General features: G+C 46.2%; 1 protein-coding gene across 3 annotated transcripts in view; it reads left to right on the top strand.

The window, feature by feature from the left end:
- Window positions 1-27,652, top strand: part of CARMIL1 (capping protein regulator and myosin 1 linker 1) — a 303,770-nt gene that overhangs the window by 104,398 nt on the left and 171,720 nt on the right. For all 3 annotated transcript variants that reach the window (XM_040644903.1, XM_040644902.1, XM_040644900.1), the window contains exons 3-5: window positions 5,481-5,531; window positions 9,953-10,012; window positions 18,576-18,697. In XM_040644903.1, coding sequence (XP_040500837.1) covers window positions 5,481-5,531; window positions 9,953-10,012; window positions 18,576-18,697 — 233 coding nt within the window. The remainder of the gene's footprint in view (window positions 1-5,480; window positions 5,532-9,952; window positions 10,013-18,575; window positions 18,698-27,652) is intronic.

The raw sequence follows: 27,652 nt of genomic DNA, 5'->3' as shown, positions 1-27,652 counted from the left end.
TGCACAGGTGTGAGAGAACCAAAGCCGACTCCAGTGGCTTCTTTGCTCCCCTGTTGAGGGAGCATCTGTCGTTCCAGGGAGTGGGGCCCAAGAAAGAATTACTCCTCTCGGCAGATATTTCCTGGGGACTTGCATTCCCAGCTGTCCATACACAGCAGAGCGGAGCAGGGTCCTGGAGCTGGGGGCCCCACAGTGGGCCTAAGTCACAGACCCCAAGTGTAGAAAGGGGACATGGGGATCTCTTCCAACGTTCTTCGTCTAGTTTCGGGGACATTTAGGTCCACAGAGATAGTGATTTGGTCCGTTAGGCCCCTCAGCTAGGTTGGGGCTAACCCCAGGCTACATATGGGTAACTCTCGTCTTCGTTTAACACGGTCATGGGCATTTATGGTTTTATTGTAATTTCGAGCTATACAAATACACACGGTTGCCAGCTTTCATCTGTGAGCACGCTCCTGAGAGCTTTACATGTATGACGACCCTTTAGCCCTCACAGCTCCATGGGTGCAGTACGATTACTGCTCCCATTTTACAGAAGAGGAAACGGGGCCACAGAGAAGATTGAGTCGTTCGCCTAAGTCACACAGAGCGTGATCAAACCGAAATGCAGAAAAGCGCCTGGCTGCAGAGTTTTTCCTTCAAACCGCTAGGCCCGGGGTTGGCAAACTGTGTGTGTGTGGGACCAGCTAGTAAGTATTTAGGCTTTGTGTGCCCTTAACACCTCTGTTGCTTCAACTCTGCCTTCGTAACGTGAAAGCCGCCAGAGACAATACGTCAAACAAATGGCGTGGCTGTGTCCCAATAAAACTTTATTTATAAGAATAGGTGGGGTGCAGGATTTGGCCCATAGGCTGTGATTTTTAGATCCTGTACTAGACCATCCTGCCTTGTTAGGGCACATGTATTAATGACAGAGAGAGACAGATACTCAATAGTGTGGTGATCCAGTTTTATAAGGGATTGGGGGCCAGAAATTGCACAAAAATGATGTATTGTTTGTATTCCTTTTGGGTGAAGCGTCCTCCTGCTTTAGCTGGAGAGGGTGATGGTTGTTCATGACTCTGTACAGTGGGATGTTAAGAGGCTCAGGGCCAGGAGAGACTTTTTATTCTCTTTCAACTTTCTGGGCAATCTTGCACAAAGCCGTGGGCGTCTGTCACTCATAACTCCACGGTGGTGATAATGGTCCTCGCCACCTGCCCCTCTCTCTCCCTGGAAGTGTGTGTCTTGGATTTAAAAGGTCTTGTCCATGATGCCCTTGGAGCTGGGAGTCTGGAAGAGGGTAAACGTATTAAATGGCATTCATCATTTAGTTTGCTTGCAAATTAGAGAGTACTTTGGGGGTATAAGACCCTTTTTTGAATGTTTCCGGTGTAGAGCCCAATTTTAAAGGAGAGGCATTCTTGGTAATCTGCATGAGAGAATGTGGATTTAGGCAGCTTGAATTTGTGGATTACCTGTGCGGCGGTAGGCTTGAGGCAATGGAGTTATTAAAGAGGGTGAACGGGTATTTATTTCTGTTTTTAATAAGTGTGCAGTAAGAGGGCTCCATAGCCGACCTCATTATATATCATTTCCATAAGAAAATTTAGGCTTCTCTGCTAAGCTGTGAGTCTTAGCAGTAGGGAGGATTTTTATAAATGTTTCCAAGTGAAATTTTGAAGTTAGAAGTTGAGCGGAGAAGCCTCAGAGGGAGCAAGGCTGCTGCTTGCATTTCAATGAAAGGGAGAGGAAATTCATTATAGGGGTTGAAGATGTGGTTTGCATGCTAAGACCTTTGTGGAGGAATGGGCCTCCCTGGAGGAGATGGAGGGAAGTTATAGCCTTCCCTTGGTGACTAAGTTTCCTCGATTAAGTGCAGATATTTCTCCTGATGTCCCCCACACCGCACTTTTTTTTTTTTTTTTAACTTTGCAAGAAAATACATTGAACTGAAAATTTCAGCCCAGAGGACATCTCGGAGTCTTGCTGGGTTCTGTTGTTTGTTTTGTTCTGTTGCCAAAAACTATTATTTAAAAATCCAGTAAGTGTAACTACTTAATCGTAATTTGGGAATCGAAATTTAAGATGCAATCGCATCAGTTCTAATGGTAGAAGAGCTGGTATTTGGAAAGACCGTCTGGGCGCTGAGCTAGGGCTTTTGTCTACACTGGTATCTTACTTAACACAACGGCATTAGTCCTACAGAGGAATATTCTTCTTGTTCTGCATTTGAGCACTTTGAGGCATCGGGAAGTTCACTAACTCTGTCAGGGTTAAAACCGCTAGAGAGTAGCAGGGCCAGAATTTAAATCTGCCTTCCTGATTCCAGAAGCCATGCAAGGAGGCTGAGCAAGGGTCCTGGGTTTCTGGGACACAGGATTCTCCGTGCTCAGACTAGAAACATCCTGGGCAAATGGGAGGATTTGGTCACCTGCAAGCAAGATGCTTGTTGCTCCCAGCACCAAGGTGGTGCTTATTACCAGGATCATCCGCAGAGGAGTTTTCCTGTGTGATCGCCATGTGTATGCGCTGTAAGGCCTCCCAAGACCGCACATCCTGGGGCAGTCTTGGAGCTGAAAAGGAAAGCGAGGAGAACAAGTTCTTTGGGATTCCCAGCATGAATGTAGCCCCATTTATTGGCCCAGTTTGCATTGATGGAGCAAGAGGCATGATTCTTGGAATGGTGGCGTTTGTAGTTTTTCACTCTTGCTGCAAAATATTGCTACACTCTTGTGCTCACAGGTGTGCATAGTCTTGGGAAAGGCTGGGTCGGCTTTGGAGGATTTCACCCAAACTCTAAGACCAGTCCTTGCGCCTCTGGGGACCGTAGATGACCACCAGAAATGGGGACCAGCTGGCAGAAAGCTGCTTCCTTTAAAGCCTGGGCTCCCACATGGAAGTGGCTCTTTTCAAGCAAATTCTTTAGGCCCGTGTCCAAATTCCAGGGGACACTGTGTACGACTTCCAGAGGACACTGTGTACTTAAAAAATATTTTTAAAGAAAGGGCGTTGGCACACAGGACCACAGACTGCAAACTCTGTCGTTGCCTGAGTGACGGAAGTGGTCAGTAGAAGGTCGTGTGTCTACATATGGTTAGGAGGTGATTGCTCTTTATGCAAAAGGTGAATCCATAGGAATGTTCTGGGTTTTTTTTATCCTCCCTTTTAAAAAATGGACTGACCCCGTTAATACCCTATCCATGGCACCTCGAAGCCCCCTGTGGTGACTGATCAGGAGAGGGCTGGTGGAGAGAAGGCAGACAGGTCATCCGATGGCCTTGGCTGCTTTTTGGAGACCTCCTTCCCCGGAGTGCGGCAGGGACAGAGGGGCAGGAGGCCGACCGCACCCGTGCTGGCGGTTGCCACTGCCTGTCAGTTGTTGGGATGCTTGTTTGAGATGACTTTCTAAGACTATTAATTAGATTCACACAGGGGGCCTTGTAATCACTAATTACCGAGGTGCTCATTGTTTAACCGTGTCAAAAGGTGCCTTGTCATTTTTATTTCGCGTTTTTTTCAAGTGTCTCTGTGACTGTCTTACAAATGAGGTAGCCTTCCAGAATTCGGTGTTGCCTCTGTGATTGGTGTCTACTGTTTGGCAATAGGCGTAAGATACAAGCCTCAAGGGCTTAGTATAGGGGAGAATCTGTGAGATGAGGGCAGAGTGGAGTCAGGGGAGGGTCCCGGAGGAGGGGCGGGACATTGAGAAGCTGGGGAGTGTGGGGGGCAGTGGCAGGCACGGCAGGGCAGGGCATGGAAGGGGGGAAGCAGGTGGGGAGGAACACACACAGACTGAGAGATACACAGATAGAATCAGGTAGGCAGATAGAAGACGGAGACAGACAGACCAGTAGGGACGGGTTCTTTTCCTTTTGATCCTCAAACAGCTGTCATCCTGCCCATGACGCTTTTACCTGTTTGCTTCTTCCTGGCTTTAAAGTTCTGTGACTCATCTGTGTTTGCATGCATGTAGACTATTAAGGAAGTGGGTTCTGGAAATTTGAGAGTCCGTATAAGGAATTAGAAGCACAGTCTCTGGACCCAGACCGCACCGGATTCAAACCCCAGCTCTGCCTCCTGCCTGTTGGGTCACCTGGGCGAGTTACACAATCTCTGTGGGGCCGTAGTTTCTTCTTGTTCACATGGGGATAATAACTGTGTCTAGCTGTTAGGACGCTGTGAGGATTAGGGACAAGCCTGTTAGAACAGTGTACCCCACAGTACCGGCTGCTGTTCTCGCTGCTGTGCTTGTAACATGATCCTGGATGTTGTAGGACCACTTTTCCTTTGCAGGAATGTTCACAGAGATAACTGTATTTTTCCAAATACCGGAAAGGCTGCGTGTTCCTGTCTGGGGCTTTTGAACGTACTGCTCATGGGAGAGGAAGGTGTAGAGATATAATCTGCTGGGGGCCAGGGGTCGCAGCATCCAAATCCAGTGCTGGCACGAACTGGCAAATGTGGTGAGTTTCTCTGGACCTGCTCTCAGGTTAGAAGCTGAGACGGTAAACAAGGAGGGTTTAGGTCACAGGTGATACTGAGTCCTTTTTGGCATGTGAGTTTTATGACCCGGTTATGATTTTACCTCTGTGCGGAGGTTCTGTGGGTGTAAGATTCCCGGGAAGACTGGGGGTTGCTTGTATTAGTGCCCCTGGAAGAGAGAAGTATGTGCGCTGCATTGTAAATAATAAATGTAGTGACGAGGAGGTTTTTCGGGAAATGAAAAAGCCAGTTCTCCCATCAGAACTTTAGTGTCGGAGACTCCTTCTGTTCCTTGCAAAGGCCCTGGGGCCTGCCTGGACCTCCAAGCGCCTCTAGACCTTTGCAGTTGTGGACATGGGATCCCTGTTCCAGGCCTGACTTCAAACCATTTCCAGCCTCTGCTGGGCATGTGGGGCCCTCTGGGCTCCACGGATGTTCTTAGCTGGGTTTTGGAATTGAAACTTCCATAACTTCTCCCGAGGGCTGGGAGAAGCCCCGCTGAGAAGCGTAGTGGGGACAGCTTGAAGCATTGTCCGTATGCTGCCTGGGCCTTGGGCGAATGTCCTCCGTTGCTGTACAGAGAAGGGGAAGCAGGAGGGCCAGTGTGGCTGGTGGTTGTAACTGCAAAGTGTGAATGAGTACTTGGCTTCTTCCTCTGGCTGGCTCTTGGTGTGGGGGGCTCATGTGTCTCTGTAAGATCTCTGTATTTTAGGATCACGGAGACCTGTCTTGTTTACTCAGCTGAAGTAATCTCTTGGTTCTTGGGGCTGTTGACTGACTGCTCGTCTTGGGATGTCACAAGTGATTTGTTCAGTGTGGACCTTCATACGGCGACTCTTGAGTAAAACCGGTTCTTCATGGCCACAGGCCGTCCCGGTTCACTCAGTCTCCTCCCGTGCCGGGAGCCCCGCCCCGTGGCCTCTCGATGCTGCAGTGCCCCTCAGTCCTGGGGGTGGCACCAGAGCCTCCCGGCGCCCCTGCTTGTACTTACACTGATGCTGTCTTCTCTCCTGCAGGTGCTTACGTCATGCCGAGCCTTCCTTGTGACAGCACGGATCCCTACCAAGGTAAGCACTGATGCGTTTCCACATACGCGCACACGTGCGCTCACACGTGCACACACACGCACACACGCACTCCCCAGTGATGGAGAGTTCACGATTTAGGCCGTGTCCAGAGTGCTCTTAGCACACCCATATTTCCCTTCCTTCTCCCCAGAAAGCACCTCAGCGTTGTGATGACGCACAGTTTTTACTCCACTGCTTCCCTCTTCTGGTGTAAAAGCATCCCGTGAAAAGAGGTCAAGCATTTTGTGCTCCATATCCCCAAGGCTCGTGGATGCCAGTCATTTTTCTCTCTCACCCAGGGCACGGTTTATGCTTTATTCAAGTCTAGCTCCAATTTCCTTCGGTCCAGGAATGGCAGATTTTTCACAGGCTTTGACATGTGGGCAGTAACCTTCATCAGTGTGCAGGGTGCGTCTCAGGCGTTCTGTGCGTCCTCCCGGGGTTGCGCATGAAAAAGACCACGGCACCACTTTGTTCTTTAAAGGATCTGCTTAATTTAGCCAAGATACCAACCCACGGGTTGCTAGTCCAGGGCTCAGGGTGCCTGCTGCCTTTTTCCTTTCTGATTATACAGATGTTTTATTATACAGAAGTTTTATGAAGCTTCCTGGAGGAACGCGGCTGTTGGTCCCTGCCCCTTTTGGTGACGTAAAGTGAGTCTGTTTCTAACGTGCTGTGAATGAAAATCATCATGTGAATGGTGTTGGGCTAGTTGCCTGTATATTGCAACACCCAGAGGCAGGCTATCAGGAAGCGAGTGAACCATTATCCCACTGGTGACAGTTGCAGAAGGAAATTTGATGAGCTTGGGAAATAGTCATGTAGCGCATTGAGTAGAAGGCCCCCGAATAAGATGTTTCCCCTAATTCAGAATGTTCTGACGCAGAGAGGCGTATTACGTCTTGGGCCGTTGCCCGTGTCTCTCCGGCTGGCTGATCGCAGGCTGCCCGCTCCCTTGCTCTCCCCAAGTGAAGGTCCGGCTTCGTCCCGCGATGTGTACCGTGCTCCACATTCCACGTTCTGCCCTGGCTCAGGCAGTTGGGACATTGGTTCTGATTTCTGATACTGTCCGCATCACAAATAGAGAAAAGCAGTTTTCTTCCAAAGTGATCTGTGTTCACGTTTCCCCCTTAGACAAGGCGGGTTTTCATCCGCCACGGTACACCTTGGCTGAGAAGCAAAGCCCGTGTCGATGACATTAATTTTCTGGGGGAAATAACTATATTCAGAACATTACTGTACAATAGGTACTGATTATGGCATATGTCTTCTCTCTGGGCGCTGATTAAACATTTTTTCTTTTGTCTTTCTGTTGTTAAATGTATCACGTATACAGTCAAATGTACAAAATAGAAACGTACGTCTCCGTGATGAACAGAAAGCAAATACCTCTGCAGTCACGCCCCGGTCGAGAACTAGACCTTTGCTGTCACCCCAGGAGGCCCCAGCTCTGCTTTGCGGGCAGGGATGGGGGACAGAACCACAGAGAAGCTGGGTTGAAGGATTGCCCCCCATCAACCAGGCAGATGAGAGGGCCTTCCACTGGTCCAAGGTTTAGCGGTGGGAAAGAACACGGTGCTTTGGGGAGCAGGGGCGTGGGGGGAGGGAAACATGTCAGAAAGGTGGGTGGCAGTGGCTCGGGCTGCTGCCTGTGGAGTAGAGGGTGTTCCTGCAGGACAGTCATGTGTCCATTTGCTTATGGCCTGAGGGAAGGGGACTTGCTGGGGCGGGTAGAGGCGGGGTGAGCAGGAGAGTGGTGGCGAGCTGTGATAGTCTGGGTTCATTCCTTCCTCAGATCTAACCAATCACGAAGATCTGTGGTGCTGTCTTCAAAGCATCCGCACGTGTTCCTGCCTCCTCCTGCCCAGTGCCATTCTCTAAACTGTCTTGGGCGGGGGGCTGCTTTGGGGAGAGTCAGCTGAGGGACTGTTGAAAAGGAAATGGCCGTGGGCCAGGCTGGAGAGAGTGACTTGAGCCTCGCTGCATCCCTCGGTCTGGCTCAGGGACGCTCCCCTCACTCTTAGGGGTCGCTGGGACGCCCAGGGAATCACAGACGCAGCCTGACCGTGCTCAGGGATTGCCGATACTACAGGCTCAGCTTCTGTCCTAGTCCTCGTTCTCTGGATTGTCCTCTGCCTTGTCCCAGTTCTCTGGATTCTTCTGTGCCTTTGCTGATTCTTTTTCTTATGCCTGGACTTCCCTTTTTGCTCCTTCTTTGCTTGACAAACTTGAAAAGTCATTCCTTGGAGCCTCCCCAAATGTCTCCATGCTTTCCTGCTCCCTGACACATTGCTTCTCCCAATGACAGCCGCGATGTGCCATAGAAGCGCCTTAATTGACCTCCAACTAACCTCACTTGGCCACATTGATCACAGCTGCCCATGCCATGCCTGATGGTGGCGACTGATAGCACCTGCGTTTCCTAGCTGCTGGGTGGGGAGAGCACGGACTTGTTCACATCTGCTCCCACCAGTTGAATGAGTGCCCACCGAGGGCCAGCGGTTTCCAAACCTATTCATAGCAGTTGTAATGACAACAGTACATTTATTTAATTAAAGGTATCTTGCATAGCAGTGAAATAGGCTGCAAAAGGAGAGAGTGTCTGTGAAATACTGAATATTGGTAAAGGTGAATTATGTAAAAAGAAATTACTGTCTTGTTAAGGACCAGACAGTTGTTAAAGGCTGGAGTGGTGGGGAGCATAATAATTCAGCAAAATTATGCTGTCAGGTTGCTTTGCAAGTGTCTTCAAGTTCTCCATTTTATTTATTATTTATTTTTAAAGATGTATTTATTTACTTGAGAGAGAGCGAGTGAGAGTGGGGAGAGCATGGAAGAGCAAGGCAGAGGGAGAGAGTCATAAGCAGACTCTCTGCTGAGCATGGAGCCCAACACAGGGCTCGATCCCGTGACCCTGACATCATGACCCGAGCTGAAATTGAGAATCAGACTCTCCACTGACTGAGCCACCTCCTCACACCATTTTAGAGAGACTCGAATTGGACGTCAGGTGCCCTCCATTTACGGGTGTGGCCCCCAGCGGAAATGCCGTCGCAGGGCCAGCCAGTAGGCTTTACTCAAAGAAGGAACATGGTCACTCTATCAAAGGCTAGCTAATGAAATGATGTTTATAAGTTTTAATTTGAACTGACTGAAGGTAGATATGTATACTTTTTAGAAAATAATTTCCTGTTTGAGATGACTTTTCAAAACCTAGCTAAGCCTTGGTCTTGATAATACTGATAGGTGAGAAGGCTTCTACTTGAATAAAATGTTTGTAATGGGCTTTGAGTGCCGCATTTGACTCTTGGAGGACAAGGGAGATGTGTCCTTCTTCTTTCCAGTTCCAATCATGGCACATAGTAGGCCTTCCGTATACATCTGTGGGTTGACTAAGAGAATAATGAAAGAATAACTTTTCTACCTCTGGCCCTCAGCCCTATACATCAACATATTTAACTGGACACTCAGGGGTTCTCTAAGGTTCATCCTACCAAATGTGTAGGGTAGAGCAAAGCACGCAGGGGCACAACTAAGGGTCTTGTAGGTTTGGTTCTGGGTGGGTACTTTCCCCCTTACCTTTCTAGGTTGAAGGCAAAGAGGTCAAATAAACTGATTTAACTCCGTCTCCTCTAACCGCAGTGCTCTGGGATTCTTTGGTGTAGTTGGATGAAAGACTGCAAAATTGGGGGAAAGATTAGTGGCTATTGTCCAGGAAAAATAGGAGAAGTGTGGGACTGGAGACATTTTGAAGAAAAAAAATGCTGATTATGGGAGAAGAGAGAAAGGATCATTTATTAATAAAATGGGAAGGAAATAAATCATTTCTCTGCACACAGAGATAAGATTTTTACTTAACGATTTATGTTTCAATTAACCACAGTTTAAAATTCCTACATGTTGTATTTTTCTAAATCCATTCAAAATATACATTTTTATGAAAGATGGAGAAGGGATGATGATGATTCCAGTAAGTGGCCAGGGTGTAACCCCAAGAGGTAAGAGTTTAAAAAGAAGGGAAAACCAACATCGTCTTCATCTTGATGGGACTTTCTGGAGTAAAATTTTGAAATAGGAGAAAAAAGTATATTTAGATGTCTCACTTTATACATTCATTTCTTAATGAATAAATACTAGAGTAGACGTACAAGAACCTTCCATTGAGTTTGTCCCTGGATGAAATTTAAAAAGTCAGACTTATAGCTTCCTTTCAATCCTTTAGTGAAGTGAAGAATACTTTTTCTGAAAGGCGATAAATCAAGGTCATATCTTAATGCGCGGATGGAGACGTGAAGCCAGCTGCCTTCCGAAGATGCCCAGTGCCTTGTTTTGCTCTCAGACTGTTTCTAATTGTAGCGTTTTCACCTTGAATTATAGGTTTTGCCACCCTCACTCATTACAGGTCTTTATTTCAATTGCAGCTCGAGTTAACCTTCAGCTACTTGGAGATTCATGGTGTCACCTGCAACAAGTCAGCTCAGGTGCGTGCCAACAGCAGCTGCCTGTGTGTCGTAACTGCGGGGCCCTAACCTTTTCTTGAGTTTCTGAAACCGGGAAGCTCCTGTTTTGGTTTCACTGTTGAAGTTCTGTTGAGATAATGTGGAAAAACAAGTTTAGGGAAAATGGAAGTTTCTGAATGAGAGATTGAGCAGGGGCCTGGGTAGGGAAGGGCTGGGAACGTGTTCTCATAAGGAAAACACATTCTCTGGAACTCCGTCTGGGAAGAACTAATGAGCTCTTATGTGAGCTAGTGATGTAAACGTGAGATTTTGTACAACAAGTTTAGGGTTAAAATCTCGTAGCTGTTATAACAGCACTATCTATGGTCTTTCTGGGAATATAGTGATACATGAATCTTTTTTTTGGTGTTAATAAAATGTAGATTTTTATTTTTTATTTTTTTTAAAGATTTATTTATTATTTTAGAGAAAGAGAAGGTGGTGGGGAGAGGCAGAGGCAGAGGGAGAAGGAGAGAGAGAATGTCAGGCAGATTCCCCATTGAGTACAGAGCCTGATGTGGGGCTTGAGGTGGGGCTCCACACAGGGCTCGATCTCACGACCTTGAGATCATGACCTGAGCTGAAATCAAGAGTTGGACGCTTAACCAACTGAGCCACCCAGGTGTCCCTAAGATGTAGATTTTTAAAAACAGCTTTAATAAGCAATATGCAGCAAACTGAAGTGTACGATGTGGTTAAGTTTTGACATATGTGTACCCATGAAACCATCACCACACTCGAGATACCAGGTTTATTCCTCACCCCTTGGTCTCCTCTTATGCCCCAGTAAACACTCCGTCTTGCTTCTCCTCATCTGTGGGCGTCTGCTCCCTGCAGCTAGAGCGGAGTGTGCATTTTCTAAAACTTTGTATGAATGGAATCATACAGTGTGTATACTCTTTATTGCCTACCTTCCTTCCATCAGTATAATTGTTTTGGGATTGATTTGTTGCATGTCTCAGTAGTTCTTTTTTATTGTTGAGTAGTGTTCCATCGTGTTCTGTTGTGTTCTGTTGTGTTCCGTTTTGTCCCACTGTGTTCCGTTGTGTTCCGCTGTGTTTTGTTGTATTTCATTGTGATCCATTGTGTTCTGTTGTGTTCCATTGTGTCCTGCTGTGTCTGTTGTGTTCCATTGTGTTTTGTTGTGTTCCCTTGTGTTCCATTGTGTTTTGTTGTGTTCCCTTGTGTTCCATTGTGTCCTGCTGTGTCCTGCTTTGCCTGTTGTGTTCCCTGGTGTTCTGTTGTGTTCCATTGTGTGGCTGTATCGCAGCTGGTTTATCCATTCACCTGGTGAAGGACAGTTGGGTTGTTTATGTTGTTGGCCAAGGCCAGGAAAGCTGCTGTGAACATTTATGTACAAATCTTTGATTGGATAGAGGCTTTCATTTCCCATGGATAGATATCTCAGAATAGAATGGCTAAATTGTATGGTAGGTACATGTTTAACTTTTTTAAGAAGTTGCTAAACTGTTTTCCAAAGTGGTTGTACCATTTGACTTTGCCACGAACAAACAGTGTGTGAGGGCCCCGGTTCCTCCACATCCTCCCGACACCAGCGTGGTCAGTGTGTTTAATTTTAGCCGTTCTGGAAACTATGTGATGCTTTCTCTTTGTAGTTTTAATTTATATTTTTCCAATGACTGAAGATAGTATCTTTTTATCTGCTTGTCTGCCATCATCTATCTCCCTTGTTCAAGTGTCAGTTTTTAAATTGAGTTGCTTTGTTATTGTTTTAAGAGTTCTTTTTATATTCTGAATACAAATCCTTATCAGACACACGATTTACACATATTTTTTCTCAGTCTGCAGCCTGTCATTTCATTTTCTTTGCAGTGCTTTTGAAAGGGCACAAGTTTTAAATTTTGATGATGTCTAATTTGTCCATTTTTTTTTTAATGGATCATGCTGGTGTCATATTGAATAAATCTTTGCTCAGTCTGAGGTCACAGAATGTTCTATATCTTTTGGAAGTGTTACAGCTTTACGTTATACATTTAGCTCTAGGATCCACTTTGAAGTAGTTGCTGTATATAGAGCAGTGTATGGATCAGTGGGGGGTTTTTTGGCTTTTTTGGGGTGTATGTGTGTTTTTTTTTTGTTTTTTGTTTGTTTTTGCGTATGTGTAGCATATCCACCTGTTTGAAAGACTGTTGTTTCCACACTGAACTGGCTTTCACTTTTGTTGGAGATCAGTTCATCTAAGCGTTGGCCCGTTTCTGGACTGAATCCTGTCCCTGTGGTTGTTTGTCTGTCTTTATGCCACTACCACACTGTCTCGATTACTGTAGCTTTATAGTAAGAGTGGGAATCAGATAGTGTCAGTCTTCCAGCTTTGTTCTTCTTTATCAAAGTTGTTTAGTGATTATGCATCCTTTGCGATTCCGTAAGAATTCTAGACTCAGCTCAGCTTCTACAGAAAAGGCTGCTGAGATTTTGATCAGTATTATATTGAATCTATAAATCGATTTGGGGAGAATTGACATCTTAACAATGTGGTGTCCCTGACCCAAGGTCACTGTGTATTTCTACACGTATTCAGGTTGTTAATTTCTCTCAGCAGTGTTTTGTCGTAGCTTTCAGCATGCAGGTCTTACACATCTTTTGTCAGATTTATTCCCAAGTATTCTGTACTTTTTGATGCTGTCATTAATGGTGTGGTTTTAAATTCCAGTTCTTAATTATTTCTTGCTGGCATATAGACATACAGTGGACTTTTGCGTATTGATCTTGTATCCTGGCAACTTGTCGTGCTCACCTCTTCTAGTAGCTTTTCAAAATGAATTTCATCATTTTCCACAGATGATAGTGTTGTTTGTGAATAAGACAGTTTCACTTCTTCATTTTCAGGTGTTGATAGCTTTTATTTCTTTTTCTTGCCTTATTGCTGTTGGGTCTCACATTGCTGGAGGTCGTGCTGGGTATGCCAGGAATTGACTGCTGTGACTGCTCTTTATGCAGCCTGCTTCCCAGGGTCATATTTGCCATGAGCATCCGTGTGAGATGATGGCATGTTCCCTTATCAACAAAGAGTGATCTTGCTCACCGTTTACTGTGAAAAATTCCCCAAGTTCAACGATTCCATTCCTGTAAGCAACCCACTGTATGTGCAGATATCTCTGAGGCCTCTGTGTCACCCTGTGGGGCTTTGGGGTACGGGGGAAGTCTGCACACATGGCGCTCATGCCCTTTGCTGTGCCATGAATAATCCAGTCCTTTCTGTCTGACCCAGCAGTTTCCTGTGTCCTGCGAACGTTCATGAAACAACAACAGGCTAACTTTTTCACCTCTAGGTGGGGTAAAATCAAATCTCAGCACCTGACAACCATCCTGGCTAACACCTCCATATCAGTGCTGAATAGAAGCACTGAAAACAGACATCCTTGTTCTCCCCCTGATCTTGGTGGGAAAGTGCCATTCTTTTTCCACTGAGTGTGCCGTTAGCTGTAGGTTTTTCATTAACACCCTTTATCTGGTTGAGGAATTTCTCTCTTTTTTTAAAAAAAAAAAATTTTTTTTAATGATTTTTTATTATATTATGTTAGTCACCATACAGTACATCCCCGGTTTCTGATGTAAAGTTCGGTGATTCATTAGTTGCGTATAACACCCAGTGCACCATGCAATACGTGCCCTCCTTACTACCCATCACCGGTCTATCCCATTCCCCCACCCCCCTCCCCTCTGAGGCCCTCAGTTTGTTTCTCAGAGTCCATAGTCTCTCATGCTTCACTCCCCCTTCTGATTACCCCCCTTTCTTTATCCCTTTCTTCCCCTACCAATCATCCTAGTTCTTAGGTTCCATAGATGAGAGAAATCATATGATATTGTCTTTCTCTGCTTGACTTATGTCACTTAGCATTATCTCCTCCAGTGCCGTCCATGTTGTAGCAAATGTTGAGAATTCCATTCCAAGTTGGCCGAGAGCTTTTATCAGGAATTAGTGTTGTGTTTTGTCAAATGTTTTTTCGCTATTATTGTGTGTGGTTTTTTTTTTTTTGTTTGTTTGTTTGTTTGTTTTCCTTTTTAGTTTGTTAATAAGGTGAATTATATTGATTGACTTTCAGGTAATCAACCTTTCATTCCTGGGATTAACCCTACTTGGTCATGACATATTATCCATTTTGTATATTGTTGGATTCTAGTTGTTAAAAGTTTGTGAAGAATTTTGCATCTATGTTAATGACAGTTACTGACTGTACTTTTCTCTTTTTAAAAAAGTTGTTGTCGCTTTCTGTATTAGAGTGATTATGGACTCATAGAATTAGTCCTTCCTCTTTGGTTTTTCAGAAAAATTTAAGATAACCAACTCTTTAATGTTTGGTTGAATTGACCAGTGATGTCATCAGGGCCTGGAGTTTCTTCTTCGGGAAGGTTTTTAACTACAAATTTTATTTCTTGACTAGGTATGGATGCATTTATATGTTTCTTCTTGAACGAGCTGTGGTAGTTTGTGTCTTTTAAGAAATTTTACCGTTTTGTCTCAGTTGTCAAATTTACTGATATAAAGTTGTCGATAGTATCCCCTTGTTATGCTTTAAATATCTGTGGAATATCATTTCTGTTCTTGGTCATTCAGTTCTTCTCTCCCTGCTTCTCCCTGCCCTCCTGCAAATTAATCTGATTAGAGGTTTATCAATTCTTTTGATCTTCTCAAAGAACTTGCTTTTGGTTTTGTTGATTTTTTCTGTTGATTTCATTGGTTTTGTTTTCTATTTCCTTGATTCTTACTCTGATCTTTATCATTTCCTTCATTCTACTTTTCGTTTTTAAAACTATGAAGACAATGTGTGTTTGTGTATGCACACGCACGTGTGTGTAGTTTGTTGAAAACGTTCTTGAAAATTGTCAGAATTGTCACTTTATGTTGATCGAGATTTCATACAAATCCTTGGAACTTTTCCATAGTTCATCTGAGAGCAATGTTTTATCCTATGTGCTTAGCATTCTTTAGAAACTGGAGTTTGGAAGAAAAATTACAGCACCATATGTTTGCCCAAATGGCAGACATATGCAGGAGTGAATGATTACTCACGAATGATGACATAACCAGGGCCTTCTTGACGGTCTTAATTCAGAGATGTTTATGTTTATGATGTCGGGGTTGTGATCGAGAAGGGCACTACTGAAATGTTAATGCCAAGGTTATACTCAAAGTATGATTTGATGGTGGGATTTAATTATGAGAAAGGATGTTGATACAGCAAGACTAACTTCCCCGTGTTAGCTGTTGGCACTGGTCTAGTCTAGGGACTCTGTAGTCCCGTCCCTTCCATCTGTCTGGCATTCAGAGGAACTCAGGTGCTCTCAGGCGGTCCACCTTGGGCCCGTGGAGCTGTTGTTCCAGTGAGAACCAGAGGAGGAGCTCCACAGCACCGCTTCAACTTAGTGTGGACCTTGGAGATGAACGTACAGCAAGACAGTGGTGCTTGTTCCACAGAGGGGCCTGTGATGCTGGGTGCTTCGCAGTACTCAAAATCTGACGTTCCAGAGATTTCTGTGGTGCTGTTTAGAAACACTGATACCTCACCAGAACCCCTCCCCTGTCACACCCCTCTACGCATGCACACACGCACACACGGCAGTTAGGACTCAAGTGTGTCTGGGGTAGGCCTTCGATTCTGTGGTATTCTAGAGGCTGAGAAATAGTAACCTGGTTAACCTCAGGAACTTTGACGTCTGGTTTCTCTAGTGTTCTCTAATGTGAAATCATAAGGATGATAGTGTCTGCCTGGGGCACTCACAGTCCACCCTTGATTAGGACATGCTTTTCCTTTTTTTTTTTTCCTTTTTTTCCCCCATTCTTTTCTAGTGTACTCTGGGATTGATTCACTTTTTATCACTATTTAATTATAGCTTTGTCAATTCAGGTCACGTGCCTGGGACACTCACATTTCCTTGTGCGTGAGAGGGGTGCGTGTGTTACTGAGTTAGTGAAATGTGACATTTATACTGCTCTTTTCCTCCTCCTCGTGGGAATGTGGGAGACCTTTATCTTATTTTCCAAATCTCATTGTCGTAGCCCTTTCTGGCATCCAGGTTCTTTGGAAATTCTGTTGCCTGTCCATGGTCAGTACATTGAGACCAACCATTGTATGGTTTTACAATAAAGTTACAGAATTTTTGGACTATTGTACAACTGAAACATCTATTTTTTTTTAATTATAAGATTGATTGTTTGCTATGTCATAGGATGATTTTGGCAAACCACCCGCAGCTGTTTCTGCTGGAAGAACGAAAACCACTTTACTAATCTGTTGACTGGCATGGAGTTAAAAGTGCTTAAGTGTTTAGCCAGGTTGTTCTACCTTAAAAAAGGAGGCGGGTGGTGTTGGAAACTCAAATCTTAAATAAGATCCTAGCACTTCTATTGCTGGTTAGTATTTTAAATGTGTATTGGAGGTCTGATTATGTCCTGCTCGGTGGCTAAGTTGGGATTGTTGGAAGCATTCGATTTTTCTGCAGCTGAAATAGGAGGGACAGAGGTATTTGAAAGGGAGTTCTTTGTCCTGGTGAAAGGTTTGCTGTGTTAGTGTCCCCTCTATCTCTCTGTGGCAGTCGTTCCATCAGCCCAAGGTGGTGACATATTCTGCAGGGCTGTGCGCTCCCTTCATGTCAGCTTGACTCTGAAGGCCTCGTTTCTTCCCCTCACCTGTCACCTTTTTTCTTCCCTGTCATTCTCTTCAATCCTGGGCAATTAAGGATGATTAGGTGTTAAGACGAAGCAGAATTAGAATAAGCTAATTACTAATTACGCACACCCAAACTGTGAGCTGAATAGATAGCTGCACTAGATGTGAAGACATGCGAGGGCCCTGTAATGAAAAATGTAATTACCCACGGTGGGAATGTTGGGGGCGGGGTGTGGAGCACAGACCCAATGGCTGCACCCCAGAGCGTCGGGGCTCTTTAAAACGTATGTGTGTGCAGATGTGTGCGTCTGGGACACTGCAGCCTGACTGCACTGAGCAGCCTTAATTTGCTGAAGGGACTTCGTTCAGGTGTCCTGGGCTTGAACGGCAACTAGCCTTCAGGTACAGCCATGCTTGCTGCCTTTTTGGGAAGAAATATTCTTTTGGCCACCTTCTAGAAGACCAGTGCATGAAAATTACGATTAAAAAAAATTTTTTTTTTTTTTAGCGTAGAGAACCAACTAACTGACATAGAGGTGATACGTATTGAGAGATTCCTCTGGGGTGCTGGGGTGCTTGTGGAAAAGTAGCATTTTAAGGTCTCAGATCATTTAAGTCTTTTTTTTAAAATATCATTTTGGCATTACTTTCCTTTTTTTTTTTTTTTTTTAAGATTTTATTTACTTATTAGAGAGAGAGAGAACACAAGCACGGGTGCAGCAGGCAGAGGGAGAGGGAGAAGCAGACTCCCTGCTGAGCAGGGAGCCTACGTGGTGCTCGATCCCAGGACCCTGAGATCATGACCTGAGCAGAAGAAAGATGCTTAACCGACTGAGCCACCCAGGCGCCCCGTATTACTTTTCCTTTTAATGTTAAAGCTTTGAAAGAGAGATGATTATTTTTAATTTAGCTAATTTTACGACAGCCTAAAATAATTCTAATAACTGCTTTGTTAACTTAATTGGCCACTTGCACATTAAGTGTAGTGTTCTCCCATCATATTGTTGTACAAGTTACATACCAGCAGGAAGTAAATATGTGAGGCTATTTAATGCCATGAAAATCCAAAGGGATTGCATTTAACATGAATATTTTTGAGATCCAAGATAACGGTTTTTTTTTTTTTTTAAAGGGAAGTTGATTCTTTTTATTTGAAATGTGTCCATAAACAACCTGCTGCCCTTTGTGACCTGCCCCCTCTTTCAGGTTGACTTATTCGTATTTGCAGTACGAGCTCTATGACTCAGTGTCAGCATTTTTGGCGGTGAGCTGTGGACATTTCCCAGCAGTTAATTGGAATGATTCTTTGCCTGGCCCCGAACATTATGACCTTGTTCCCATCATAAAATCCTTTCCAAGAATTCTTTTTATAAATGTTGAAATGTTTATAAGCATTTGATTTTTCTTTTGTTGCCAGGCAAAAGGTTTTAACATTTCATTGAAACGTCTCATAAGGGGTCTTGTTTTTTAAAACATATCCAAAAAAAAAAACAGGGGTAATGATGAAGTTGCCCTCAGCTACTCACTGAAGGAGGTCTACGTACTTATTCCGGATCGTAGGGATGTAACAGACTTGGTAAGACCACATCTCAAGACAAAAGCTTGGTGAAAGAAGACATGTGTGGGTGTGAATATTGTGTCTCCATCACATGGTGGTACAGGCAGTGGGAAGTCCTGTTTGAATTTTGCTTTTAGAAACACTTGTTTCAGCTTCTGGATGTTTCTGACAACCGTTCCATCCTCTACCCAAATAGTTCCTCGAGTCGTAACTAAGGGTGTTATTTTAAGGAAGTGTTTCTTTAAAAGCTGGTATTGTACTGGGAGAGGTCAGTGTGAGTATATTGTTTACGTGACTTCACCCAAAAATCCAAGGCACTGTCCCAATGACTAAGCAGTGTCCTCCCCGGTTCTTGCAGATGGTGGTGGAAACTGAGAAGTACAGCATCTCCATGAAGATGGCGTCACCCGAGGACGTGAGCGAGGTGCTGGCCCACATAGGCACCTGCCTGCGGAGGATATTTCCTGGCCTCTCCCCGGTGTGAGTGCTCGGGGGAAGGGCGAAGAGCAGAGAATGTCCTCCTCAGAGTGGGGAAGGAGAACGCGCCTTCCCCTCATGCGTCCATCTTCGCTTAAACGTTCGACAGCAAACCCTCCCTTGGGCCGTTGGGTTCGACGTCTGAGGTTCTCCACAGGGTTCTGCCTCATTCTCGACTTCCAAGAGCTTGAGCCATGAAGGGTTTGGCCATCCCTTCACCTCTACTCCCAAGACTGAAGCAGAAACCTTTTTGATGTAACTGAGATGTATCCTGGTGGGACTTCTCTCATGGCTCTTGGTGGAACCGGGGGCTCATGGCTTTGCAGAAAGGCGTCGAGGATCATATTCATGAAGAGCGAGAGGCTTCGTTTTCCTAGAAACAGACTAGTTTTCTGAAGCACACGTTAGGAATATTAGTAAATTGTGTCTGTGCATGCCCTCATATTTCTTTGTTAAGCACTTTTCATTAGGATTACGTGCTTGGGTAACCGAGTTTGTCCTTTGGGAGTGCGTGCGTTGTTGGAAGGGGGGTTAGATCAGCGGAGGTAAAAAGGCAGAAAGATCCTATGTCAGAAAGCTCCCTAAATTAACAGCCCCTAGTGAAAATTCCCGACACTATAGAGACCGTAAAGATCCCTGTCCTGTTGCCCGTCTGTGCATGGAGGCCGTGAAGCCTCACAGGGACATGTCGAAGATGGGGAGCTGTGCGTCTTGCTTGATGGGAGCAAGAGGGAAATTTCGGGGACTTGCCCTTCATGGAACATGTTCCTACGATGCTTTGCCTGTAAATTATGAGGCAAAGCAGGAAAACCTAGCTTTGTGTGTCTGTGGGAGAGGCGCGGGTGCGGGGTGCGGGATGAAGTGAGGAGTGATGAGGATTAGTGAGGGGGAAATACCCAGAAGGAGAACATCTTAAAGCCACCAGAGAACTATTTGGGGTGATCATGAGTTAGCAATCACTACAGCCCATTCTCCCTAAACGACAGTAATGTGACTTTGTACGAGAGCTTTCTTGTAACGCCCTTCTCTCATCCCGAATTAACGCTGAGGAGATCAGAATATTGTTAAGCACAGCCTTGTTTAGCGTGGGCTTAGACGACCCTCAGAGCAATATGTAGACTCTCTGCTTTCTTTAAAATGCAGTTTTATTTGTCTAACATTCTAGGAATTTGGAGGGAGTGACCAGTTGTATTTTTGGTTTGAATTCTTCCATTTTTCCTTCCCAGAGAAAACGGTCTAAGAAGAGTATTTTCACTCTTCTCTTCCATTTAACTTCTTGTTAAAAGGTTTGGGCAGCAAATATGAACCAAGCATTAAGTAATGAGCTCCACTTCCAGGGAGGCCATCGCTACGTGTATGTTAGTTTCTGAATCCGAGACCTCCACCTGAAACTCGTCTCTGCTCTGTGTCCTGGCTGCACAAGGATGTCCCCAGGCACCTCACATGCAGTGCATCCCATCAACTTAGCAGGTTTCCCCCCAAAACCTGCCCGTGTTTGACACCGTATCTCAGTTAGCAACTCATCGTGTGCTAGGCTCTCGTTCTTCCCTCGCACATGTCAAACCCTTCTCATGCCTGTCTCCTGCTCTGCTCCTCGTCTGTGCTCATTTCCACCGCCTTAGTTCAGAGGGCCTCACTTTCCCACGGCAGCATCGTCCTCACCGGTGTCTCTGTCTCCAGTCCTCTTTGCAGCGTGTCTTCTGCGCGGTCACCAGAATTATCTGGTCGCGTCCATGCCACGTAGCCTGGCGTAGCAGACCACTGCCGTCTGGCCCTGTCCTCCAACCTGTTTTTGAGCCCATCAGCCTCTCCTGTCCTCAGTACTTCCATGCAGGCTGCCAGTCCAGACACACTCCCACTCCAAAACACCCAGCCCAGGTGTCTAAAGAGTTCTTTATTCATGTTTCCGTAGAACTTTGTGAAGCACTATTCATTGTGTTACAGTCATTTCTTGATACAGTTAAGCAGTCAGTATTTAGAGTCTCTACGACAGATGGCAGTGTGCTAAGTGTTGGGGTCCACTGCCCACGTGGAAGTTACAGTGGGAAGTTGCGTTACTTACATTGGGAAACAGCCCCCCCTCCAGAAAGGGAAATAAATCAGTGAAGTAAGTGTAAATTTGAGTAAATGCTTGCAACTGATTTTTTGTTCAGGACTAATATAAAGAAGAAAATTCTGTCTGCCAGGGCCTCCCTGTGGCCGTGATACCTTGAACAGACCCTCACGGGAGAGAAGGAGCCTGAAGAGGGCAGAGAACGTTTCCTTGTCGGGCCTCTGCTCAAGCTGTCTCGGCTGCCTGGACTAGGTTGACGTCTTGGAGGAGCTGAGAGAGAACCAGGGTGGCTGGATATGGGAATGAGGAGACTGCAGGTGGGAGGGGTAACTGGCGTGAGGTGAGGCTGGAAGCGTAGGTGCTGGTCAGCGTACATAGGTCCTTGTGGGGAAGAGTTTGCAGTTCAGCTCTAGCTCACTAGGAAGCCGCCATGCAGGTACGGACATGACATGACTCCTTGTGTGGTTTATGATGACTGGTTTTGCTGCTGGAGAGAGTGGAGTGGGAAGGGATGGGCAGAAGGGGAGAACGGGTTAGAACAGGGCAGTGATCTTGGGGAGGGATGGCTGCAGCATTGACCCTGGAGATAAGGGTGGGAGGTGGCAGATGCAAGATTTATTGTGGGTACAGCACTGGCTCATGGATTCGGTACGTGGATGACAACGGTGAGGAAAGGGAGGACCAAGGATGACTCCTAGGTTGCTGCTTTAATAACTTAGTGACTCGTGCTACTTGGCAATGAGGTGGAGAGGGCCAAGGGTAGGTGTGGGAGCAAGTTTTATTTGGGGGGAGAAGCCCCCCAACCATTCTGTTTTAGGCATGCTAAGCTTGAGATCTAGGACACATGGGTGGGGCTATCAGATCGGCAGTTACGTACGTGGGGTTGGATGGAGCTCGGGGGAAGGTCCAGGTCTGGAGATGTTGCAAACGTGGGCGTCATTAGTGTAGAAAGTCTTGCTTGCCTGAGTGTTTTGAGATCATCCAGAGAGAGATGTGCACCTGGAAGAGAAAATGTCTTGAGAATGAGGACAAGTATAAGAGGCAGAGTCACAAAGGGAGTCGAGACAGGATTCCAGTGGGATACCAGGGCCTGGGCGGATCCTCTGAAGCAGGGAGTGGATGACTATGGAATGACCTAGGTGCTGACCAAGCCGAGGGCAGAGGGCTGTCTGGTGAACTGGGGACAGTGAAGGACACTGGCGGCCTTGGCTAGAACAGTCTCAGGGTTCTGGTGGGGGAGGTGGGCCGTCATGCTGGTGGGATGAGCTCTGAAGGGAGGGTGTGGACGTGGTACCCACGGGAACCTTTGTAGAGACGTTTAGCTGTGAAGGGAAAGTGATAAATGGGAAGTAACTCAAGGGGTACAAGGAATTACAGGAGATCTGGGGTATTGAGCACATGGCTGTAATGAGGGGAATGCTCTAGCAGAGAGAGATTGTTGCTGGAGATCTCGGTAATAAATCCACAGTACCCTTGAGAAGGTAAGAGGGACACAGAGCACGCAACGTACCCGAGCTTCCTTCTAGGCCAGGAGCTATTTGAGCAAAGGCTGTGTTTTTATTCATCGTAAATCCCCAGTCCCTGGCGCATAGTAGATACTCGCTGAGCTTTTTCATGCTTCGTGTGTGTCTAATGCATCGCTGGGCGATGTGATGTGGGAGCCTATGGAAGTGGGAAGACCGTGGCCTCCCGACCATGGGCGCGTGGGCTGAGGGGGCACGAAGCCGGTGAGTGGGTGACTGGGCGTGAGGAGGAGGTGGACGGGTGCGGGCCGGCTGTGCGGAGCCCCGCCTGCGAAGCAGGGAGACGGTTCAGAGGGGAGGGCAGGGAAGGTAGAGGCAGTCACCGATGTGCAAAAAGGCACAGATTATAATTTAGAACTTGACTTGGCAGAGAATTGAAATAATGTAAATATACTTGACTTTTATTTCGCTTTCCTACCCACCATGCACGCTTAGCTTGTCAAAATAAACCTGTAATATTTTGTGACGTGCATGTTCTGCCTTTCCTCTTGGAGTTCCTAAGATTGTATTATGTGATTTTAGCAAGGGAAATGGGTAATTACATTGGTGCTGGTTATCGACCGGGGAGGGTGGAGAGGTGGGTAATCCTATCCTTTCTTCTCCATCCCTTGTGTTGCCTCAGGTTAAAGCGGTCAGTGAGGGAAATATTTGACGTAAATAAATATTGACATAAATAACAGAGAACATGCAGAATAAAACATGTCCCCGGTCATCACACATCCCACTCATAATAAGGTGAAGAATAGGCAACTATATTTGATAGAACACTGTATGTTAACTAACTGGAATTAAAATAAAAACGTAAAAAAGAAACTGTATTTGGAATCCCAGACCTGGTTTGAGCCATTTGTCTCATCAGGTGTATTACCTGAGCCTCTGGTGGGGACCTTGGGCCCGCCTGCCCTCACTCCTCCCTTGCTCAGGGCTGGTAGGGGCGGGTGGAGAGGGGAGTATCTCATGATTGGATATCAGGAACCAGGAGAATCCAGGGGACAAACACGGCCAGGGCAGCCCTCCGTTCAGATAATCAGTTCTTGGATAGTCCCTGTTTGACTACATAGAAATGAAACTTTTATCTGCAAAGATCTGAATTTCTGGCGCTACCCAAATATAATTTTGAAAATGACATCCATGATCAAAATCAAATATATAAAAACAGGATGTAAATAATCTACAAAGTATAATCAAATCCTCTTGACTACAGTCAAGAGAATGCAGGTAGGAAAAAAAATGAGGAGTTTTAATTAAAATTAATACTCACACCAGGATCCACTCTTCACCCCTCCCCCCACCCTGTACGAATATGTTAGGATGTTTATTGCTTCCTCTCGCCTTCCTTTACAAAATGACATTACCCTCCCCTCATTAAATAAGGAAAATTTGTTTCAAATATGGGGAGAACTTAAAGGTGCAAGAAGAAAATGTAAGTTAAATTTAAAACTCAAATTGCTGTTAGCATTGTGTTGTGACCATTCGCATCTTTGCTGTGCAAAGCTGGGTGTCTTTGGACCCTGGCCTCGAGACAGTGACGTTGAAGGAGCTAGGGAAATATTTGTAGGTAAGTGTTGTTTAATCTCTTTTCCCAGAGGTGTCCATAATGGCATTTCTCTTCAGGAAGCTGTTTTGTGTTGTGGCTTTCAGGTTTTCTCATATTGAGAACCTTGGCTGTTCTCCAGAACCAAGCTAGATTTTTTTTTTTTAACGTCAAATTAAGTCATCAGGACATGGTAGAATTCATTTAGAAAATGTTTGCTAAAGGACTTCCTCGGGCATATATATGTGAGTAAAATGTTTCCTGCTCTCTGAGAGTTTATAGTCTGAAGGCAGTGTAAGAAAGTTCCACAAATAATATAGTGAAGGGAGAGGAAATTGTCAGATTTCAGAGAGAGGAAAGTCACATTTAACTTGAGACGCCAGGAAAATAAGGTATGATTTGTCTTTGCTTTTCTCCTTTTTTGAGAGGGGGGCTTTGGTGGAAGGTGGGCCGGGAAAGTTCTGTGGGGAAATGGCGGAAGCAGGTGCCTTTGAGAGACAGCTGTCTGCCAGACGCAGCCTGAATTGGGAGCCCTCAGAGGTCACTGTGAGCAGAAGCCTCGAGGACGGGCACTGGGGAGCAACGAAGGCTTTTGAACGTTAGAATAAAATGGTAGTCACTCTTCAGGGAGAAACAGTCCTTGGTGCTGCCTTATGAACGTGTGTGGAGAGAGCCTTGAGGCGTAACTGGAAAGTGTCAGGTTGTCGGGATGCTTTAGTGGGGATGAGACTCTAGGCAAGTTAACTCCCTTCTCAATGCCTCCGTGTCCTCATCTGTAAAGTGGGAATAATGCTGTTGAGGCAGGGAGGGATTAACTTAGCGCCTGTAGACTGCTTCCGCAGCGCTGAGGAAGTCTTGTCTGTAGGCTGTTGTGGTCCGTCACCCAGCAGCCTCAGAAGAGAGCCTGCGCCGTCGGAAAGGGCCGTGGTGACGTGTGTCGGGAGTTTCTTTGAAGTTCGATTTTTTTTAAAGATTTTATTTATTTATTTGACACAGAGAGAAAGAGCACAAGCAGGGGAGCAGCAGAGCGAGAGGGAGAAGCAGGCTCCCCGCTGAGCAGGGAGCCCTTACTCGGGCCTCAATCGCAGGACCCAGAGATCATGACCTGAGCTGAGGGCTTAATCGACTGAGGCACCCAGGCATCTGATTTTTTTATTATTGTATGTTTACATGGAAGCTGATAGCACTTCTCTAATTTGATTGTTTTGTTGTTGTTAAAGGTACCTAATAACATCCTTTTCAGGTGACAGAGCAGTAGCCTTCAGACACGTCCCGGCGCACCTGTGACACGAGGAAAGCCAGCGTATCCGCGCAAGGTTTCCTTCCTCCCGTAGTAAAAATGGTAGTGCAGGTCCCTTCGGGAAGGTAAAGCCGCCTGAAGTGTGAGAAGGGGAGGTTCCTGTGAGGGAAAGTGGCAAAATAGGAGTTTATGTAAAAACAAAAGAAAGGTTCTGTCTAGTCCGTCCGCTTTTCTGAAGCCGAGGCAGCATTTAGTTGGGGTGTGGTTTGCGTCGAAAGTGTTCGGTTCTGCAGACAACGGCCTTACTGCGTCAGAGGAATCCAATTCTAAATACATCAATTAAGTGGATTAAAAGAATTTACAGATTTTTTTCGTGTCAACCGTTTACGCGAGACGTTTGCCCAGGGAGCTGGCGCGCGTGTCATCTGGTTCTCGGTCCTTCTGAGCCGTGTGTGAATCAGACTCTTCTCGTGCAGGTGTGCTCGATCCAGCTATACGGGGCTGCAAGCTCGCGGCCGGCCTCATCGTCTGTCTGTCTGTCTGCTAGGACTTTGGTTTACTGCTGCGGCACGTTCTCTGACAGCAGATCCTTTGTGTCTGTCTGTCTGCACGACACACTCTCCCTCCCTACGTGTGTATGTGTGAGCTGTGCCCTGTGGAGCTCGCACGTGGGCTCTTCGCCGCTGTTTCGCTACCCGCAGAAGCCAGCGTGGGTCAGCGGTGGGGTCCTCCCCCTTCATTGCTTCTGTGCGTGTGTTAGAGCACGTGAACACTTGCCACCTTCTAGAAGGTTGGTTCTTATAACTTTATCTCTTAGGTAAATAAATGAACGTCTTCGCGAGACAGCTTCAGTTCCTGAGATCGACGTGTCCTTTAGTTCCTTGTGGAAGAAAGAGGAGAACTGTCACAGAGCAGGGCTGCTTGGAAAAGCTCAGACTGAGAGCTCCGAAGGGGGGTTTTGAAGGTCAGGGTGCGGCCTCTGCACACAGACGTGTCCTCTGGCTGCTGCTTCTCTAGCTCTCCGGTTGACTTGTCCTTACCCCTGAGCAGGAATGTCCGGTGGTGTTTTTGGAGCAAAATTGAGGCTTTAGGTTGTGAATCAGCCGTGAGGAGTCATCCTTTTCTCCCTATAATCCTAGACTGCCACTTTCCTATTCTTGATCCTACCAGCTTCCTGCCAAAGATTTTGCCTTATTTTCCTCCTGCTTTTGACTAGCTTAACTTCATCCTGTGTGTCATTGAAACAGCATGCCCTGCGGTCCTTCTGAAACAAGCAAGAATTTTAGAACACAAATGTGATCTCAGATGCAGTCAGTCTGAAGTCTGCTTTTGTGTGTCCAAGGTTCACTTCATCCCGCTGTGTCGAAGCTTGGGGCGGCTTCCGACGGCTCTGCTCCTTCTCTGTGTAATACCTGGTTTTGCTGTCTTCTTGCCAGAAAATAATGCCACTAAATACCCGAATGATAGTGTTGAACCAAGATGAGCCATTTCAAATGCCCAGATTCCGTAATATCACTTTCAGTGTGAATGTCTTTCTTAAACCCACAGTTACTCTCAAATTCAGGACTTTTAGGATAATGGGGCTTAATCATAGGTGTTTTCAGGTGAAATAGAGAAAAATCATGCTGCACTTGCAGACCTCATGCATTTATACAAGAATTTGAAGGAATTCATGACACTTGACATCCATTGGTTATGCGCAATTATGCTTCAATCATAAAAATTGTGAAGAAGTAGAAATATTTTCAGTGCCAGCAGAACGCTGGTATCTACATGCTTTGTTATGTACTTGAGGTTTTGTCTAGGAGTAGAACAAGGCCCCTTGTCAGGATCTAGCACGTTTTATCTGGAATCCATCCCGGGAGAAAGTGGAGCTACCTGGAAACACTTCCCGCTAATCCTCTACAAGGTGATTGAGATTCATAATGATGACTGAGAACGTTGTAGGTAGCGGAAGTGCTTTTAAGTCACTGAAGGAAGATGAAAGCGTGTTCAGTATAACTTGGCATCTTTACTTCACCACTTTGCACCCAGGTCCTCCTGTGACCCCGGGCACCTCTTCCTCACAGCGCACGACCTCCTCCCCTCCTCCCCACTTCACTCTTGAGCGCCATGCCCAAGCCTCCTCATCTCCTGGAACACCATCTGCTGGGGGGAAATCGTATCCCCTCATCCCGCTCTGAGCACAGCCCTTCCACTTTCTCTCCTTGGAAGGACCAGCGCCTCCCGGCCAGGCATCCCGTGGCTTGCCCCCTCCCTTTCCCGAGCCCCCAGCCCGCAGTGTCCGGCGCTCCAGCTGGGCCCTGGCAGGACCCTCGCGTCCGTCTGTCCCACTGTTCTGGCCCGCCTGCCTGGAAAGCCTGCAGCCCCACCGCGCGCCAGCTGCCCCCTTTCTCCGAACGTCTGGGCTGCAGAGAGAGTCCCGCAGCTGGCCACGTGGCCACCAGCAGCTCAAGACCTGTGCTCTTGCTGGGCTCTTCCCAGTCCTGTGGGCTTCTATTTAATGTCTCAAGTTGTTTTTCTATTTCCAAAGCCTACCCCCGCCCCCGCCCTCCGGATATTTGTCTGTAGCACCCAACCATCTCACGAACCCTCTCGAGGCTTTTCA

The sequence above is a fragment of the Ursus maritimus genome, unplaced genomic scaffold (assembly GCF_017311325.1).
Source record: "Ursus maritimus isolate PB19 unplaced genomic scaffold, ASM1731132v1 scaffold_30, whole genome shotgun sequence".
In the NCBI taxonomy this organism is placed as follows: domain Eukaryota; kingdom Metazoa; phylum Chordata; class Mammalia; order Carnivora; family Ursidae; genus Ursus; species Ursus maritimus.
Note: the sequence above shows the minus strand (reverse complement) of the source record. Positions and strands in the feature narration are given on the sequence as shown.